Source organism: Hypomesus nipponensis, chromosome 9 (assembly GCF_054491055.1).
Source record: "Hypomesus nipponensis isolate SF chromosome 9, ASM5449105v1, whole genome shotgun sequence".
NCBI lineage: Eukaryota > Metazoa > Chordata > Actinopteri > Osmeriformes > Osmeridae > Hypomesus > Hypomesus nipponensis.
This window is the reverse complement of record NC_140369.1, coordinates 17,892,994-17,910,116: the sequence shown is the minus strand read 5'-3', so window position 1 is coordinate 17,910,116 and position 17,123 is coordinate 17,892,994. Positions and strand designations below refer to the sequence as shown.

The 17,123-nt window shown below is 44.6% G+C and overlaps 1 protein-coding gene and 2 long non-coding RNA genes across 3 annotated transcripts; 2 read left to right on the top strand and 1 right to left on the bottom strand.

Moving 5' to 3' along the window:
- Positions 1–1,261: 1,261 nt before the first annotated feature.
- LOC146273339 (uncharacterized) lies at positions 1,262–7,801 on the top strand. The gene is made up of 8 exons (XM_084705686.1): positions 1,262–1,448; positions 4,201–4,283; positions 4,556–4,796; positions 4,892–5,000; positions 5,215–5,405; positions 5,662–7,177; positions 7,405–7,471; positions 7,607–7,801. The coding sequence occupies exons 1-8, from the start codon at positions 1,423–1,425 to the stop codon at positions 7,765–7,767; spliced, it is 2,394 nt and encodes a 797-aa protein (XP_084561812.1). The 5' UTR covers positions 1,262–1,422; the 3' UTR covers positions 7,768–7,801.
- Positions 7,802–7,843: 42 nt separating this feature from the next.
- LOC146273338 (uncharacterized) lies at positions 7,844–9,786 on the top strand. Its single transcript, XR_014766742.1, has 4 exons — positions 7,844–7,981; positions 8,064–8,160; positions 9,252–9,397; positions 9,547–9,786. It is a non-coding gene; the product is annotated as an uncharacterized LOC146273338 (long non-coding RNA).
- A 5,910-nt stretch (positions 9,787–15,696) lies between these two features.
- LOC146273337 (uncharacterized) lies at positions 15,697–16,573 on the bottom strand. Its single transcript, XR_014766419.1, has 3 exons — positions 16,448–16,573; positions 16,065–16,210; positions 15,697–15,913 (listed from the first exon to the last, which is right to left on the bottom strand). It is a non-coding gene; the product is annotated as an uncharacterized LOC146273337 (long non-coding RNA).
- Positions 16,574–17,123: the final 550 nt, after the last annotated feature.

Below are 17,123 nucleotides of genomic sequence, written 5' to 3'. Positions count from 1 at the left end.
AAAGGCCTTGAACACCAGGAAGCCACAGCAATGTGGTGGCCGGAGAGGGAAACAGTCTTTTGACTGTGTGGTGGTGTGGGGTGTGACAATTTGTTTACTACATTGCTTAAGTTTACAAGTTTTCCATCTGCAACAACAACAATAAATGGTCCTCATCAATACAACAGCACGCGTCAATCCTTACATCCAGCTCCGCTACCAGCAGTAGCAAAAGGAACAGGAAAAGGCTACTACAGTCATCAAAGAGATGTATCCTTTTGTGAGACGAGGAATGAAGTCAGCATACTGAGAGGGGGGTTAGAGGACCACACCATGAGCGCACCATGGGACAAGGAGAGGGTACAAGGGGCCTCACAACTCTTGAGTCAACACCAGGTGATAAAAGATACACGCGGTCACACAACTCTGTGGGTCCAGAGGAGGAGACAGAACCGGTTTTAGAAGGAGGTATCCTTTTGACCCTGGGACATCATCTGACCTTTAGGTCTGCCCCCTGAGACATCACCAGACCCTTGGACTGCCCACCTTAACTGCCTAAGGTGTACAGTATTATTGGGGCCAAAAATGGCTGCCTAGGTTGGCTCTCCTGCCAAAGTAAATTCCTTGTCTGTGCAAACTTTCATGGCAAATAAACACCAATTCTGATTCTGATTCTAAACACTCGCCCCATCGACTGGTGGCCAATCACCTGACAAACACCTTCCTTCCAGGAGGGGTACAAGACCTGTGTGCCCTGTGGAGCCCATGCAGAACTTGGCTAGGCAGAACTCTCTCTAAGACTACTGACAAGACCGTTCTCACACAGGTCTTCTCTACTCGTCGCAGCAAGACTGATAACATTGACTGGTATCGCCGATCTAGATTGAGACACCATGGTGTATTGTATTGTATACACCATTGTTGTATTGTATAACCTAAATGATGTACAAGAAGTCAAAATAAATACAGTATTAAAGGGAGAAATTACAGTCTTTAATTGTCCATCCATCCATCAGTTAGTATCTCAGTTAGTATCTAGGTAATATATGTCATGTAGCTATATCCCCAGTGTATTCCTGCCAGGTCTTTGGGTACACCACGTTCGTCCTGTTCAGTCAAAACAAACTCATTTACTATGATGTCATAAAAGGTTGTTTGCAACCAGGCTGTCCCGGATTCACCAGTCTGAATCGACGTATTCTATGACGTCATAATGGCTCTCATCTCTATAAATTCTAGAAAATTCAGCGGCGGAGCTCATTATCGTTTTGTAATTCGACAGAACTTTTTCTCATATACGATTAATGGAACATGGATTACAGAAGACCTACTGCTCAAGACCAGGACTTGACCAAGACAGGACTTGACCAGGGTGGTTGTTGACATCACTGAGATCCATCTACAACCTTCTCCCCACAGCTGCCTGATCCACAGAAAACCACGATGGGAGCCGGCTCCAGCTGGGGAAGGTAAAACGCTACGCTGCCTCTGTCGCTTTGTCTCACAAAAAGATCGACTTGATCGCACTCGTGACGCACAGAGATGGATGCAAACAAGCTACAATTCCAGTCTGAGCAGAAAACGCTTCATACTTTTATTTGTTTATTATCAAGACAATTTAAGTTTACTGTTCCTTGTTCAGATTATTCTTGCTCTGCTAATCAGCTTTGCCAACTGCGAAAGAGAAAAAATCAAATCATAGACAAAAATATAAAACAAAGTGATCAAAATGATATACACTATCAAGCAGTCAGTAAACAATACACCAACAAATTGAAAACGCATTGTTCAAAACATAGTTCTCAGGGAGAAGTCCATTTTTGTATTACATCAAAACATATTTCATATTAATCCGTCATTGTCCTTTGATGAACAAAAGCACGTTCTATCATAGTAGCTCAAAATTGATCAGAAATTACTACTCTGCTTTGCTCTTTGCATACAGTACTTGTACCCTGCATCTCACTACTCACAACTCACTCATGTTCTTTGCTGATATGAACCTGCAACCAGTGGACAAAACAAACTGTACTGTAACAAATGGAAAGCACTATGTTCAGGGCCATACAATTTGTTCATTGTACAGTATACAGCCTACAATGCGCTGTACAACAGTATACAATACTAAAAGGGACAAAAATCTAAGGAGTAAACATGTGATCAATGTGCTTCTTCTTGTCTTTGGGCTGGGTCACGCCAGAGCACTTCGTCGACATCACATGCAACATTTTCCCACCTTCAACAACCTGTTTGCTCTCTGAACTGGCTTATTGGTTGTCTCACATCATTTGAAACAAGTTACTGTAAATCAATTTTGAGTGGTTGTGTTTTGTCAATGACATGTTTTCTCTATTTGTATTTGATTGTTGCCATTTGTGTTTACCAGTTTGGATTGTGTTTTACCATGCAAAATGGTTTAAGGTATTGACAACAGACTGCACAATTATCTACATGAGTTCAGGTAACTAGCCAATGGGTTTTAGTGTTTTAGCAATTGAGAAAAACTGTAACCATTGTCAGCACTAGAGAGGTGGCTGACGTCAAGTAGCAAGAGAAAGCCATTTGCAAAAAAATGGTAGATTAAATCCATTTGCAACTTAAAGAATCATTCAGACAGATAATGTACTTGCATTGTTCATGCATTTCATGTAAAAAGTCTGGCGAGTAAAATAAAAAATGTACCAGCCAATGGAGACTCAAGCTTCATCGTGTCTGTAGAGGGTTGAATCATTAGACTAAACACACAAAAAAATGGAGAACACAGCATCCAGGGCATGTAGTTACATGATTGATTGGACCTGATGTTAGTTTCCTCCAGGATCACAATGACTCTTTTTGAGTGACTTGTTGCTCTTGTAGGTTAGTTAGTACGAAGTTAACTCTTGTACTTGATTGTTCTTCTACAGGTACAGTCTTGCACTTTTTGTGGTTCATGTTGTTTTAATTTGTAACGTGTATAACTGCATGCTCTTATGAGTCTTCTCTTTGGCACTTGTTTAGTTTTTTCACAATGTATGCTTCATGTTTTGGCTGCTTGCAATGTTTGCGACTACCTCGTTGTTATGATCCGTGACCCATGCTATTTTTGTAAAGCTCTCTCTTGGAAGTCGCTTTGGATAAAAGCGTCTGCTAAATGCATAACTATAATGTAAATGTAAAGACAAATTTGTTTATGTATACACAGTAAATGCATTTACGTAACAAAAAAGAAAATGGATATTGGATTTTGAAACATTGGACTTTGGTGTTTCAACACCCCTTTCGTGATGTATGACTGTGTTGAGCTTGTGTTATGCACCTCTGTTTCACCAACTGTCTCTGGAGGAGGGGATGCCTCACTGAATATCTCCTCCCAAGGTTTCTTCAATTTTTTCTCCTCAAGTGAGTTTTTCTGGGAGTTTGTCCTTGTCTTCCTTGAGGGTTGAAGTTGGCTGAAGGGCAGTTCTATGGGCGTATGTGAAGCCCTCTGCGACATTGCTTGTAAACAGGGCTATACAAATACTGTAGATTTGATTAGAAAATATTACAGTAACCATCACAACTTAGTACTGTCAACAAATAACAAAGAAAAAACAGGGTAAGAACCCTCTGGTGTGCTGGATCCAGCCTTGAAAACACTCCACACCTATGTCGCCACAGGCCAATTCTATTGCCTGTAGGAAATTCACCCTGGTATGTGGGTTTCGGTCATAGACCTTCCACCGCCACACAGAGAACAACTCTTCAATTGGGTTGAGCAAAGGGCTGTAAGGTAGAAGACAAACATTTACAGTAAAACATGCTGGTTGATGTTGAACTATTCTCGTACACGGACACCCCGGTGAAAGCTGACATTGTCCCAAACCAGCATTAGAAACAAGTGTGAACAATTTTAAGTCATTGTGTTTTACAAATGACAACTGTGTTGTAGTTGTGTTTACTGTTTGCCGCCTGTGTTTACCAATTTGCAGCACAAGTGCATCACAGTTCAAAATGTTTTTAGTGAATGAAAATGTGTTTAGAGTTTTGCCAAAAGAGTGTCTGATTCGACAAATGAGTTTGGGCCACTGAACAATTGATTCAGAGAATGAGGTATAGTGTTTTAGCAATAATTGCGATATATCGCAATGCATGCAAAAATTGTTTTACACAATTATTGTGAAAAACAATTTTTGCATGCATTGCGATATATTGCTCCTCTAATGTATACATAACATTTTGTTTGTTTTGTTTGTTTTTTAGTTTGTTTCCAAAGAGGAAAGTAACCTTGTTACTGATTGGACTTGACGACGCGGGAAAGACGTCATTAGTCCAAATTATTACAGGTTAGTAAACTGACTGACAGTCCCTTTCAGCATGTGTAACAGCACCAGTGCTGACTGACTTTTTGGTTTAATTCGGGTCAGATGGCTGAGCGGTTAGGGAATCAGGCTATCAATCAGAAGGTTGCCGGTTCGATTCTGGCCTTGAAAAAATACTTTGTGTCCTTGGGCAAGGCACTTCACCCTACTTGCCATAGGGGAATGTCCCTGTATTTAGCCTACTGTAAGTCACTGTGGATGAGAGCGTCTGCTAAATGTAAATGTTACTCCTGCAGCAGAGCAGAGATCCTCTCCTGGTGTTTCTGAGGCAGAGCTAACTCTGGCAGGCTACCAGCTGACCCTGCTGGACCTGCCCGGGGATCCTGGTCTCAGGACCGTGTGGGCAGACTACTACCACCGGTGCCATGGCCTGGTGTTTGTGGTGGACTCTGCCAATAAGAGTCGGGTTAAGGAAAACGAAACTGTCTTCAGTCAGACGCTCACACACCCTCATCTGACTGGGAAGCCTGTTCTTCTGTGAGTATGCTAGTAAAGCAGACTGTGTTTACACAATGTTTACATCCAGTGACATTAACTCTCTCTCCCTCTCTTTCTCTCTCTCCGTCTCTCAGGATGTTGAACAAGCAGGACCACCAGAGGGCTTTCGGCCGGGGGAGATTGGAACAGTGTCTCTCAGTAGGAAGCATTGTCGAACGGTCTGAGTGCTCGTGCACAGTAATAGTGAGTGCCTTTCTCCAAAGTTGTAGTTTGTTTGAGTCTTGGGAGCTCATTTGGGTTTTGTTTCCACAAAGGCATTTTCAAACCCCCCTTACTCACCACGTAAAACATTGATTTCTGTCATAAATCATAGAGGTAGCCACCCCCACCTCTTGTTTGACTACACATCTGCACAGTCTAGATATCTCATATCTACAATGTGTTCCCGGTCTTGTAGAAATGTTCTGCTATGCCTGACTGTCACAAGTCACTGGGTAAGAAGGCCATCCGATTTGGACTACGTGGGCTCCTGCGACGGGTCTCTCCAGATTATCGGGTCCTCTGTGAACGTGTCCAGGAGGACACAGAGAACATCAGGGCCATCATGGATGAGGAGACCAGGAGAGGGTCAGATAGACTTGTGAAGATGTGAGCAGGAAGAAGGGAAAGGGGGATGAAAACTAGGGGAAGACTGTTATACAGTCAGGATGAATCATGAACTCATATAGTGTTTGCTTATAAGTAAGGAGGGGAAGTAAGTGAAAAGACAAGTGTTCTCTGAAGAGTGTGTGTGGTAGAAATAACATTTAAATGACAAGACGACTTCACGTTTCTTGTGTAATGCCTGTCTTACGTGGGCGGGGTTTCAGTGTGCCAATAGAAAATATGTCGTTTTCATTTACAGTGAAGAAGAGCCTGAAGGAGAAATGAAAGGAGAGATTTCCGAGGGAAGCGAGGAAGCCTCTGTCGTCGCTGATTCTCTGGAGAGCTGCAGAGAGAACGGACCACCTGAGACGACACTTCACGTACTGAAGCGAGCGGCTCACGAGGTCCAGTTCTTATCCTCTGCCTCTCGGACGGACTCATCCTCAGCGGAGCTGGGCTCATCCTCACCGGAGCTGGGCTCATCCTCAGCGGAGCTGGGCGTGCTGTTAGTGGACGGCATCCTCAACCAGCTGAGGGAGTCCTCTCCCTCTGAGAGCCAGCTCACGTCAGACTCGGACCGGACGGAGCCCGACCTGGCGACTTCTCCCGAGCGGACTCGTCCGATCGACATCCGCGAACCCACCGTGACCTCCGAGGACGGTGCCGGCTTTACCCGCCAGGATGTGAAACAGGAGGCTACGGCGATTGTGGAGGCCTTCCTGAATGACATCCAGGCCCTCTCTGAAATAGCAGGAGGGCCCGGCGCTGAGCCCAAGGCTCTGCTGTTCGCCTTCAGGCTGATCGGTGAACTACAGAGAAAGATCGGTCGTTTCTACATCCAGCTGCCTCCAGACCAGGCCACATCAGAGGGGGAGGTGAGCCCAGAACGGACGGACTCTCCTGCCTCTGTGGCCACGAGGAGAGGATCCAGTAGCCCAACTCAGGCCAAGAAAAGTCCGATTCTGGAGCGCATTCGGGGTCATAGGTCGACCCCTGTCCAAACCCAAGGTCAAAGGTCAAAGGTCATTGAGTTTGAACAGGTCACGCTGCCCGGCACCCCGATCGACGAGAACGTTGTTTTCGACAGTTGTCCGATCGTCAGAAGCACGACTATCGACACGGGGGACTACAACCACCTTCCAGAGGAGTCCGTTGACGGAGGCAGTGAGACCATAAGTCGGGTGGTTGACTCGCTCCTGGGCAGCGTGAAGTCGGACCATCGTCTGCTAGCGCCCTCAGATCCCCGGCTCGACCCAGCCAGGCTTCAGCACTTGTCCAGAAACCTGCTGGACCAGTTGAACACCCTCCTGAACGCACACAATGAGCTGCTGCAGCTGCAAACCCAGGCTGGGGAGAGGAGGAGCTTCTCAGACACGGTGCTGATTAAGCGCCACGGTAACCGCGGTGACCCTCAGCCAGAGACGGCCGTCCCCTCTGAGTTGGTGTACGGCTTCGCTGAGCGGTCAGTGAGACGCCTGCTCCTCCCCTTCCTGCAGGAGCCCGTCTGCAGCCTCACACCCTCCAGCTGCTCCTCCTCCCAGGATTCCTCAGAGATCTTCCAGCAGGCCGTGAGTCTCCTCTCCACAGTCATGGTGGACCAGGTGATTGAAAACCTGTCTGGGAGCTCCCAGTCCTCCACCACGGGTCTGGGAGTCCAGGAATCAGAGTCCTCCACAGTGGGACAGGACCAGGGAGAGAGTGCTCTCCTTCAGGTGGACAAAAAGAAGAAGAAGAAGAAGATGTCATTTTTCAAAAAGCTGCGTTTCAGTTTCAAGGTAAAAACAGAATGTAGTTAATTACATCCAGAATGATGGTTCATGTTTCACAAGTCAGTGGCTTTGTTGATGTTTGTAGTCTTCCAACATTCACTTTGTTTGGTTATTTGTCGGTTGTATTGTTTTTAAACCATCTGTAAATAAGTTAGAGCATGTTTAGTACTTCTGATGTGTAGAGACCCCTTTTTTTGCTAACTGGTTTTACTTCTGTAAAATGCTAAATGTAGAAATCCAAGTCGAAGCCCAAGGCAGCCCAACCTGAAACACAGACGTCTCCACACCATGACTTCATCTGTAAGTACAGACTGGACAAGGTCTAAGATGGGACCAGTGTTGTTACACAGGCTTTGCATAGACATTCACAAACACACACATACACACACACACATGCGACCAGAAGCTCATAGACACTCTACCTCCTGTCCCCAGCACCCAACACCGGTGTGTCCCAGACACAGACAGGGCCTGTCTCTGGCTCCCAGCTCCTGGACAAACCGGCCAAGCGCTCTGTGTTTGCCAAGGCCTTGTCCTCCCTCAGGAAAGGCCTGTGCAACATCTTCAAGGAGAAAAAGAACAAGTCTGCCCAGTGAGATGCAGGGCCGGCGCTAGCACATTCAGTGCCCTGGGCGCGCCCCCCCCCCCCCCCCCCCCCCGGATATGTCACTTGCCGCCCTCTGCTGGTGGTGGTGCGGGACGGTAAATTAATGGATGCACTTCGGATTTTGCCGCCCCCCTCTTCATGGCGCCCTAGGCGGCTGCCTAGTTCACCTATAGCAATCGCCGGCCCTGGTGAGATGGATAATGGTACAATTTGGCGTCTTTGTACGAAGTTATAAGAAATGTGTGTTTGTGTGTGTGTGTATAGTTCAAGTTATTTTATTGTCAGGTACACAGAACAACACAAGACTGGGCACGGAAATTCTTGGGACAAGAGAACGCAAAGCAACCTGGCATAGCATGACATTCCTGAGGCATCGTGTGTGGTAGGTGTCTTGTAGGGCTGGGAGCTTCCTGCCAATGATCAACTCAGCAGACCTGATCTCACTATACTAACTTATATACTTATTAGTACTAGTATACTAATAATCAGTGTTCCCATGGTGTTTTCCTTAGGTCCAGATCTTGCTGTTGCTGCTGAATGAGCCTGTGAGAAGTCTGACCCCCCTCTCCAACCCCCTCCTCTCCTCCCCTGCCCTCCCCCTCCTCTCCCCTCCCTTCCCTTCCACTCCCCTCTCTCCTCTCTTCTACTCTCTCTCCTTTCCTCTCCTCCCCTCCTTCCCTCCTCCCCTCCTCTCCTTTCCCCTCCCCTCTCCCCTCTCTTCTACTCCCCTCCCTTCTTCTCTCCTCCCCCTCCTCTCCTCCCCCTCCTCTTCTCCTATCCCCTCTCTTCTCCTCGCGTCCCCCCCTCCCCTCCTGTCTCTCCTCTCTTCTACTCTCCCCCCTTTCTCCTCTCCTCTCCCCTCCTTCCCCCCCCCCTCCCTTCTCCTCACCTCTCCTTTCCCCTCCCCTCTCCCCTCTCCTTTCCCCTTCCCTTCTCCCATCCCCTCCCCTCCCTTCTCCTCTCCCTTCCCCCCTCCTCTCCTCCCCTCCTCTCTCGGTATCCTGAGTGTGCTTCCTGCCTACCAGCCTCCTACCACTAACCCCTGCTCAGGATCCAGCGCTGGGCCCAGCCTCCTACCACTAACCCCTGCTCTGCATCCAGCGCTGGTCCCTGCCTCCTTCCACTAACCCCTGCTCTGCATCCAGCGCTGGTCCCTGCCTCCTTCCACTAACCCCTGCTTTGCATCCAGCGCTGGGCCCAGCCTCCTACCACTAACCCCTGCCCAGAATCCAGGAGGTAAACTAATAAACCAGAGTTAAAAGATAATGACTCTAACACTTCGCTGGAACCGCATTCCCATAATTGTCTTGTTTTTTAATTAAATTTAGCCCAATGTTAAATAATTCACCATAATAATACTCCATGCACAAACTACACTTGCAAATGATACTGTTGTTCCACATAATGTTATTGCCCCACAGACTGGGTTAGTGTAACCTAAAGTAAACACCCTCTACCCATCCACCATTACAGATGCTGAAGCCCAGCAACCCTGGCAGGTTGGGCAAGGTCATCCAGGACCATCAGGAGGCGCATGCATCCCAGTGCAACAGGACTCTCACCTCCGCACATGCTCACTTCAACGAAAAGAAGAGAGCAATAGAAAGCAGAGTGGACAGGTGTGTGTGTGAGAGAGATACAGAGAGCGAGAGCAAGTATGGTCGGGTTGTGATTAGGTTTGTGTGTGTGTGTAGAAGAGAGACAGTCTGTATGTGAAATAATGCATTTGTTTTGATTATCTGTGTTTGTGTGTTTGTGTTGAGGACAGGGAGGGAGAGAGGGCAGCAGATGCCCCTATAGAGCGCCCTCTGGAAAACAAGCCCTGGATGCCATCAGACAGTCAGAGAGAAGCACAGATGACAAGGACCTAAAGCCTAAAGCGAGGCCTCCGACATCGAGTGGACAGACCCTTCATCAGGACAGACCCAAGAATAAAAATAGAAATTCTCTAATAATCTAGACACCATAAATAATTGTATTAAATAACTAATGATACATTATTGAATAATAATTTGATTACATAAATAAATTATAAATATTTATTAAGATGTTGATGTTACAGAGCTGTTCATTTAGGTTCCCTCAGCTTCTTTTTCTCTACAGCTCCACCCTCAGCACCACCTAACCATCACCCTCATTTATTTGTGTTATTTGGAATACATTTAAAAAGTAAAGATTTATTATTATCAACTTTAAATAGTCATTCATTCGTATTCCTCTTTTGTTTTGGCAAGACTTTTACAATTTCTGTAGGTAAGGGCCCATTAGCAATACCAAAGAAAGATTTTTTTTACCATGATGAGGATCCATTAGTCATTGAAGGTTCACTGTATCTAATAGCGGGCTACTCCCACAACGCTTTTTGTGTGAGTACGGAACGATGACGTCTTATGCTCGCCTTGATATCATGAAGGTTACAAGCAGGTTGGTAGGCTGTATAACTCATAAATTATAAATTCACATTTTGGGGATGATTAACACGTGGTGTGATTTCAGGGCCGGCCCAAGCCTTTATGGGGCCTTAAGCAGAATTGATTTAGGAGCCCCCCTGTGACGCAAATATTGATTATTTTTAATGCTTGATTATTCGCACACTATTAATCTAATGCACTAATTAGCAATGTTATTAGTTATGTTGCTTTCATGATAACTTTGATTTATTTCGCCCTTATACAGTTTTAAATTTTAACAGAAGCAAACCCAGATTGGTCATGCGATGATTTGAACTTCAAGTATTCAAAGTCTTACAGTACTAAGTGGTGTACCTAATGTGGTATACTGAAAAGTAGCTAAATAAACCAGACAATGCATCTACTGTACACTAGTTAACCACTTTAATAGCTTATGGTTTAAACTAGCAACGTGCAAAAGTGCAAAAGATTCAACTCCAAATAACTTAAAGATACAGTATTTTCTTATTTCTTACAAAACTGATATTAAATTAAATACCTACAATATATACTGATCTGGGATTGTTGAAAACGGACCTGCTGTATCATCAACTGTAGCACTGGCACTTCTGGGCAGGAGGCATTGGTTGTGGCCCAGCTCCAAAATATTTCAACAGTGCTCCTAGGGAAGATTCATATGAGTACATAGTAGACGGATCAGAATATTCATTTAACAACATAAATTATTTTACACAGCAGCAAGCCATCTGTACACTTGAAAGCACAACTCTTAATCTATAACTAGCTAATTGAGGCATAATGATATTGAAATATTATAACAATGGCCCCAAATGTACGGTGGCCCTGAAGTGCAAATCACACCCCCTAATATGAGTACATCCCCCAAATGAAAACACTCCCCCCGAATACGAGTCAACTCCCCCCAAATCGGATGACTTGTTCACCTCCCCCCAATACAAAAACACGGTCCCCCAAATGGAAAACGACATTACATTAACTCTGAATGGAAAGGGTAGGTACTACACTTTAGCGCTGATTGGATGTTAGTTGGCTAAGAAATTGATCGACAGAAGTAAAAAATGCAATAGCCTGACAGAGTTACGTGCACTAGGACATTTATTTGGGTATCGAAGCATGTAGCATAGGCTACGTATGCAAAAGCATAAATTGCATGTTAAACATAGCCAAACAACTAGTCCACGTAACTCTGTCATTATCATGAACTTGATCGTTTTGGTTGGAAAGAAAGAGGAAACATTAATGTTTACAATTCAGAATCATGAAACTACTGTTTATTTGAATCAGGGTCATTCCTATGAAATAATCTCAGATGTGCTGTTACAGTTTTTTACAATCGCTATGACAGTTTTTTCAATACCTTAAACAAGTTTTCTAAACTCTTAACGCACCAACACACCTACCACACACAATTGGCCAAACAGTTAATTTCATGCTCAAAATCACACATCGTAAACTAAACTCAAACACTAATTGTCATAACAAAAAAATACACTAAACATGACACCATGTCTACCAAACACTAACACACACGTTCTCTTTTCACAGGAACATTTAGTCAATCATAGCACAATGTCATAAAAAACACTAACATCAGATGGAATTACAGAAACTGCATTCTTTTAGGTATATGTGTCAGGTCTCATATTACAGTATATAGATTATAGATTGTGTTTGCAATGCAGTTTCTTTTGAAGCCTCAACATTTTAGTTTTGTTGGGTTTAGTAAATGCATGCATTTTGTTTCTTTTGCTGCAGAAATTCAGAACAAAAAATGAATGACCGATGTCAGAGTAGCTTTATAGAATGTACGGTTACTGTATTGAAAAAAAGAAGAGAGAAACATAATTGCTGCAGTAAAGGCTTCATTTGCAACAGGACATTACTGCGAGAAATGTGCAATTTAGCTGAGAATTACAGTATTACCCTAGCTCTGGCACTTCTCTGAGCGCCACCACACATTCTAACTCCTTTCCCTCTCCCTTGCCCTTGTCCCACTCCTCTCCCTTGTCCTGGTACTTGTCTTCCTCTCCTTCGTGCAGGTATTACTGTATTCTTACTTTCTTCGTGTTGCTCTATATTGTTTTTTTCCCCACACAAGATCAGCACAAAGAGCTCCACTTTGCAGTATATATACCATATAGTCATGCGATTGAAAGAACCTCAACACCATAATGTTTCCTAGTTGGGAATCAACTGTAATTTATAGTATTTGCATAACTTCAACCAGCTTTTTCTCAGTAGCAATGGAATAAAATACAGGGGATATATTTGTGTTTCAATTCACAATATGAATAGCTGTTCACTTTGACTTTAGCCAATAAATTAGGTTTTGAACATAGTGTTATCTGTTCTGACATACAGTGTTAAAGCATAGGTAAATTGGTCTGTAAAAATCGATTGTTTTGGTTGAGCTTGTGTGGACAAGTTCAAGCATTTAAAATTTGTGTTTACTCTACGCATTTTGTGTCAAAGCAACAAGAAATGTGTTAATTGTATAGCCAACACAGGCGGATGTTGTGCCAACTGTGTCAAGAGTTTAGGAAACTTGTTAAAGGTATTGAAAAAAGTGTCATAGCTATTGTAAAAAACTGTAACGTTTCACAATATAAGTAGCCTATGCGCACGCTAAAAACGCAGTTGAAGGCAGGACTTTTCAGAAGAACAAACCAATAGTCTACTACAGAAGAACGAAATGCCACAATAACAGAGTAACGTGGACCAGGATATCCTGGTCCACGTTACTCTGTCACGTTACTCTGTTTCGTGTTAAATGTAAAAATCGATAGCCAAACAACTTTTAGCTATCGATTTTTACATTTAACACGAAATACTTTTGCCTAAGTAGCCTACTATTTGCTACATTCTTCGATAGCCAAACAAATGTTCTGGTGCACGTAACTCTGCCAGGCTATTGCATTTTGTACTTCTGTCGATCAATATCATATTTCTTGTTAGTTAGCCTATTGCATCCAATCAGCTCTAAAGTGTTACCTACCCTTTCCGTTCAGAGTTAATGTAAAGTCGTTTTCCATTTGGGGGAGCGTGTCTTTGTATTGGGGGGGAGGTGAACAAGTCATCCGATTTGGGGGGAGTTAACTCGTATTCGGGGGGAGTGTTTTCATTTGGGGGATGTACTCATATTAGGGGGTGTGATTTGCACTTCAGGGCCACCGTACAAAAGGGTAGGATCTATGACAAGGGTCCAAATGCAGTGCTCCCTCCTCAGGCCCCTCCAAACCGGAACTCTCTCCTCAGGCCCCTGAAGCCGGAACTCTCTCCTCAGGCCCCTTTTTTCATGTGTATCCGAGGTATTAGTGCCACCGCTGGTCGGAGGATACTGTAGGCTATTTATATTAATAGGCTAACTTACATTGAACTTCGGTTTTAGCATAAGTCAATAGTGTTTAACAAAGCGGAAATTAGCATTAGAGTAGTATATTGTAGTTTTGACTGTACATAGGCCTACAGTTTGTATGGATCTTTTTGTTTTCAATTATGTCAGTCTTTTTGTTTATCATTTTTCACATTGGATAATACACTTGGTGGTGGAGAAATGAATTCACAAAACCAGAGCCTTGTCTATATCGCAGGGGTGTCAAACTCATTTTCACCGAGGGCCACATCAGCATTATGGTTGCCGTCAAAGGGCCAGTTGTAACTACGATGTAACGTCAGTAAAGATGTAAAAACATGGTGTTTTTGTTGTAGCTTTTGTGAACATAGGGCCTATTATGCTGCAATTGAAGTCCGCCTTTTAATTCTTGGACAATCTGCTGTTCTTCATGGAGGATAAATGTGCATATTTTTCTCAGTGTTTGGTGACAAAATGCAAGAGCGCATAGCGCAAGAGCAAAACTTTTTTGCCCTTTATTTGAACGCAGAATAGCTTTTTGAGCTTTATGTAAAAAAAACATAGCCGTTTTCCAATTGGTAAAACCTTGTCTAATGAAGGTGATGTCTTCATCATTTCTGGCTCCAAATTGTCGACAAGGGAAGCAGAAACATGCTAGCTTGGCTGAGTACTCTAACCAAGTTCGAGAGTGATACCAACTTGGGTTGAATGCCCGAGGACCTTGACTGAAAATGCACATGGGGTACGTTCGCAGAACCGGCTGCATTGGAGTGCTGTCATTCAAACCATGCTCGCCTTCACCCAGTTAAACTTTGCGTTTAACACTGATGTGCATACACTGCTTTCTAGAGGCGGGATGTCGTCACTTTGCCGTAACACAATCGAAATGCGTGGTGAGAGATGTCGTTTATGGTCAATGCACGCTGTAAAGCAGGGTAGACTTATTTCAATAGCACATTGAGCTTCCGCGGGCCACATAAAATGACGTGGCGGGCGTGCAAGACCACAGTGACAAAACACATCAATACAACACAAGTATAAGCATTATACATTGCAATTGACTTTTTCCAGTGTAAATGAAGACGGCACACTCTTCGCCTGGTATAATGTGTCATTACAGTAGCCTATACCACTATGACTATTCTGAGAGGAGCAAAAGTTATTGTGAAACAAGCCTATAGCTAGTGAGTACTGTTGAAGCTCCCCGTCTCACGATTGTAACTTATACAGTACAAACTGGTGAGGTGAGCAGAGCTCTTTTGAAATAACATGGCATCCAAGATGCGAAGGGCGACTCCAATCATTCTCTCCCATGTTCCTCCTATATGTGACACATCTGGGAATTGAAGATCTTTGAACAGCTTTGGTCTTGAAGGTCTGTAACTGTGTGTGTTCTGTATTTATCTTCAGCTCTTTGAAGGCTCCTATGAAATTAGTACCTTGATCTGAGTGGAACTGTTTGACTGGTCCTCTGATGGATTTCAATCTTCTCAAAGCTTTAATTAAACCAGAAGTGGACATTGATTCTATTTTTTAATATGCACAGCTCTAGTGCTCAAACATGTGAATAGGACGGCGTTGCCTTTGGTACGATGTGTGACACACTAGTGGATCTGTCTGGAACTGCTTACTTCACACCATCCACAGTCTAACAGACCGGATGGCACCTTCTGTGAAGTGTCAACCCTGGTGTGCAACTTCTACGTGGTAACTAACCCCAATTATTCGCTGTACCAAGCCATGACTATTTACCATAAAGGAACTCAAACTCCTAACCCCCAGTACCAACAGGGGACAAAACAGCACCACCTAGAATCCCATATTTTGGGCTTAAAGTCCAAGTTCAGATGTCCATATTTCACACCAGGAACCAAGTAGAGCCTTCAGACTGGCATTGTGTTACTCTTCTGATCAAGACCTTTCCAATGATGTATTTGGTGTCTTTGTATGACAACATTTTAATTTCACCCTGCTGTACTACACCTTGTGTTGGGCATACATTTCAAAGAGACATGAAAAGGTGTAGGAACCATGTAGGTGAGGGAACCTAAATCAACAGCTCTGTAACATCAACATCTTAACATTTATTATTTATTTATGTAATCAAATTATTATTCAATAATGTATCATCAGTTATTTAATACAATTATTTTTGGTGTCGAGATTATTAGAGAATTTCTATTTTTATTCTTGGGTCTGTCCTGATGAAGGGTCTGTCCACTCGATGTCGGAGGCCTCGCTTTAGGCTTTAGGTCCTTGTCATCTGTGCTTCTCTCTGACTGTCTGATGGCATCCAGGGCTTGTTTTCCAGAGGGCGCTCTAAAGGGGCATCTGCTGCCCTCTCTCCCTTCCTGTCCTCAACACAAACACACAGATAATCAAAACAAATGCATTATTTCACATACAGACTGTCTCTCTTGTACACACACACAAACACACACAAACCTAATCACAACCCGACCATACTTGCTATCGCTCTCTGTATCTCTCTCTCACACACACCTGTCCACTCTGCTTTCTATTGCTCTCTTCTTTTCGTTGAAGTGAGCATGTGCGGAGGTGAGAGTCTTGTTGCACTGGGATGCATGCGCCTCCTGATGGTCCTGGATGACCTTGCCCAACCTGCCAGGGTTGCTGGGCTTCAACATCTGTAATGGTGGATGGGTAGAGGGTGTTTACTTTAGGTTACACCAACCCAGTCTGTGGGGCAATAACATTATATGGAACAACAGTATCATTTGCAAGTGTAGTTTGTGCATGGAGTATTATTATGGTGAATTATTTAACATTGGGCAAAATTTAATTGAAAAACAAGACAATTATGGGAATGTGGTCCCAGCGAAGTGTTTGTGTAATTATTTATTAACTCTGGTTTATTAGTTTACCTCACGGATTCTGGGCAGGGTTTAGTGGTAGGAGGCTGGGCCCAGCGCTGGATGCAGAGCAGGAGGTAGGGCTAGGAGGCTGGTAGGCAGGAACCGAGAGAGGAGGGAGGGGAGGAAAGGGGAGAAGGGGGGAGAAGAAGGAATGGGAGGAGGGGATGGGAGGGGAGAGGAGGGGAGAGAGGGAAGGGGAAAGGCGGGGAGGGGAGGGGGAGAGAGTAGAAGGGAGGAGAGAGGGGAGGGGAGGAGGGGAAAGGAGAGTAGAAGAGAGGGGAGGGGGAAAAAATGAGAGGAGGGGAGAGAGGGGAGGGGAGGAGAAGGGATGGGATGGGACAGGAAAGGAGAGGAGAGAGGGGGAGGGGAGAGGGGAGGGGAAAGGAGAGAAGGGGAGAATAGAGTAGAAGAGAGGAGAGAGGGGAGGGTAGAGGAGGGGAGGAGAGGAAAGGAGAGGGGAAGGGAGAGAGGGGAGAGTAGAAGTGAGGAGAGAGGGCAGGGGAAAGGAGGGGAGACTAAAGGAGAGTAGCGGGAGAAGAGGAGGGGAGAGTAGAAAAGAGGAGAGAGGGGAGGACAGGGGAGAGGGGAGGGAAGGGGAGTTAAGGAGAAGGGAGGGGAAAGGAAAGGAGAGAGGGGAGGGGAGAGAGGGGAAGGGAGGAGGGGGGAGTAGAAGAGAGGGGAGAGA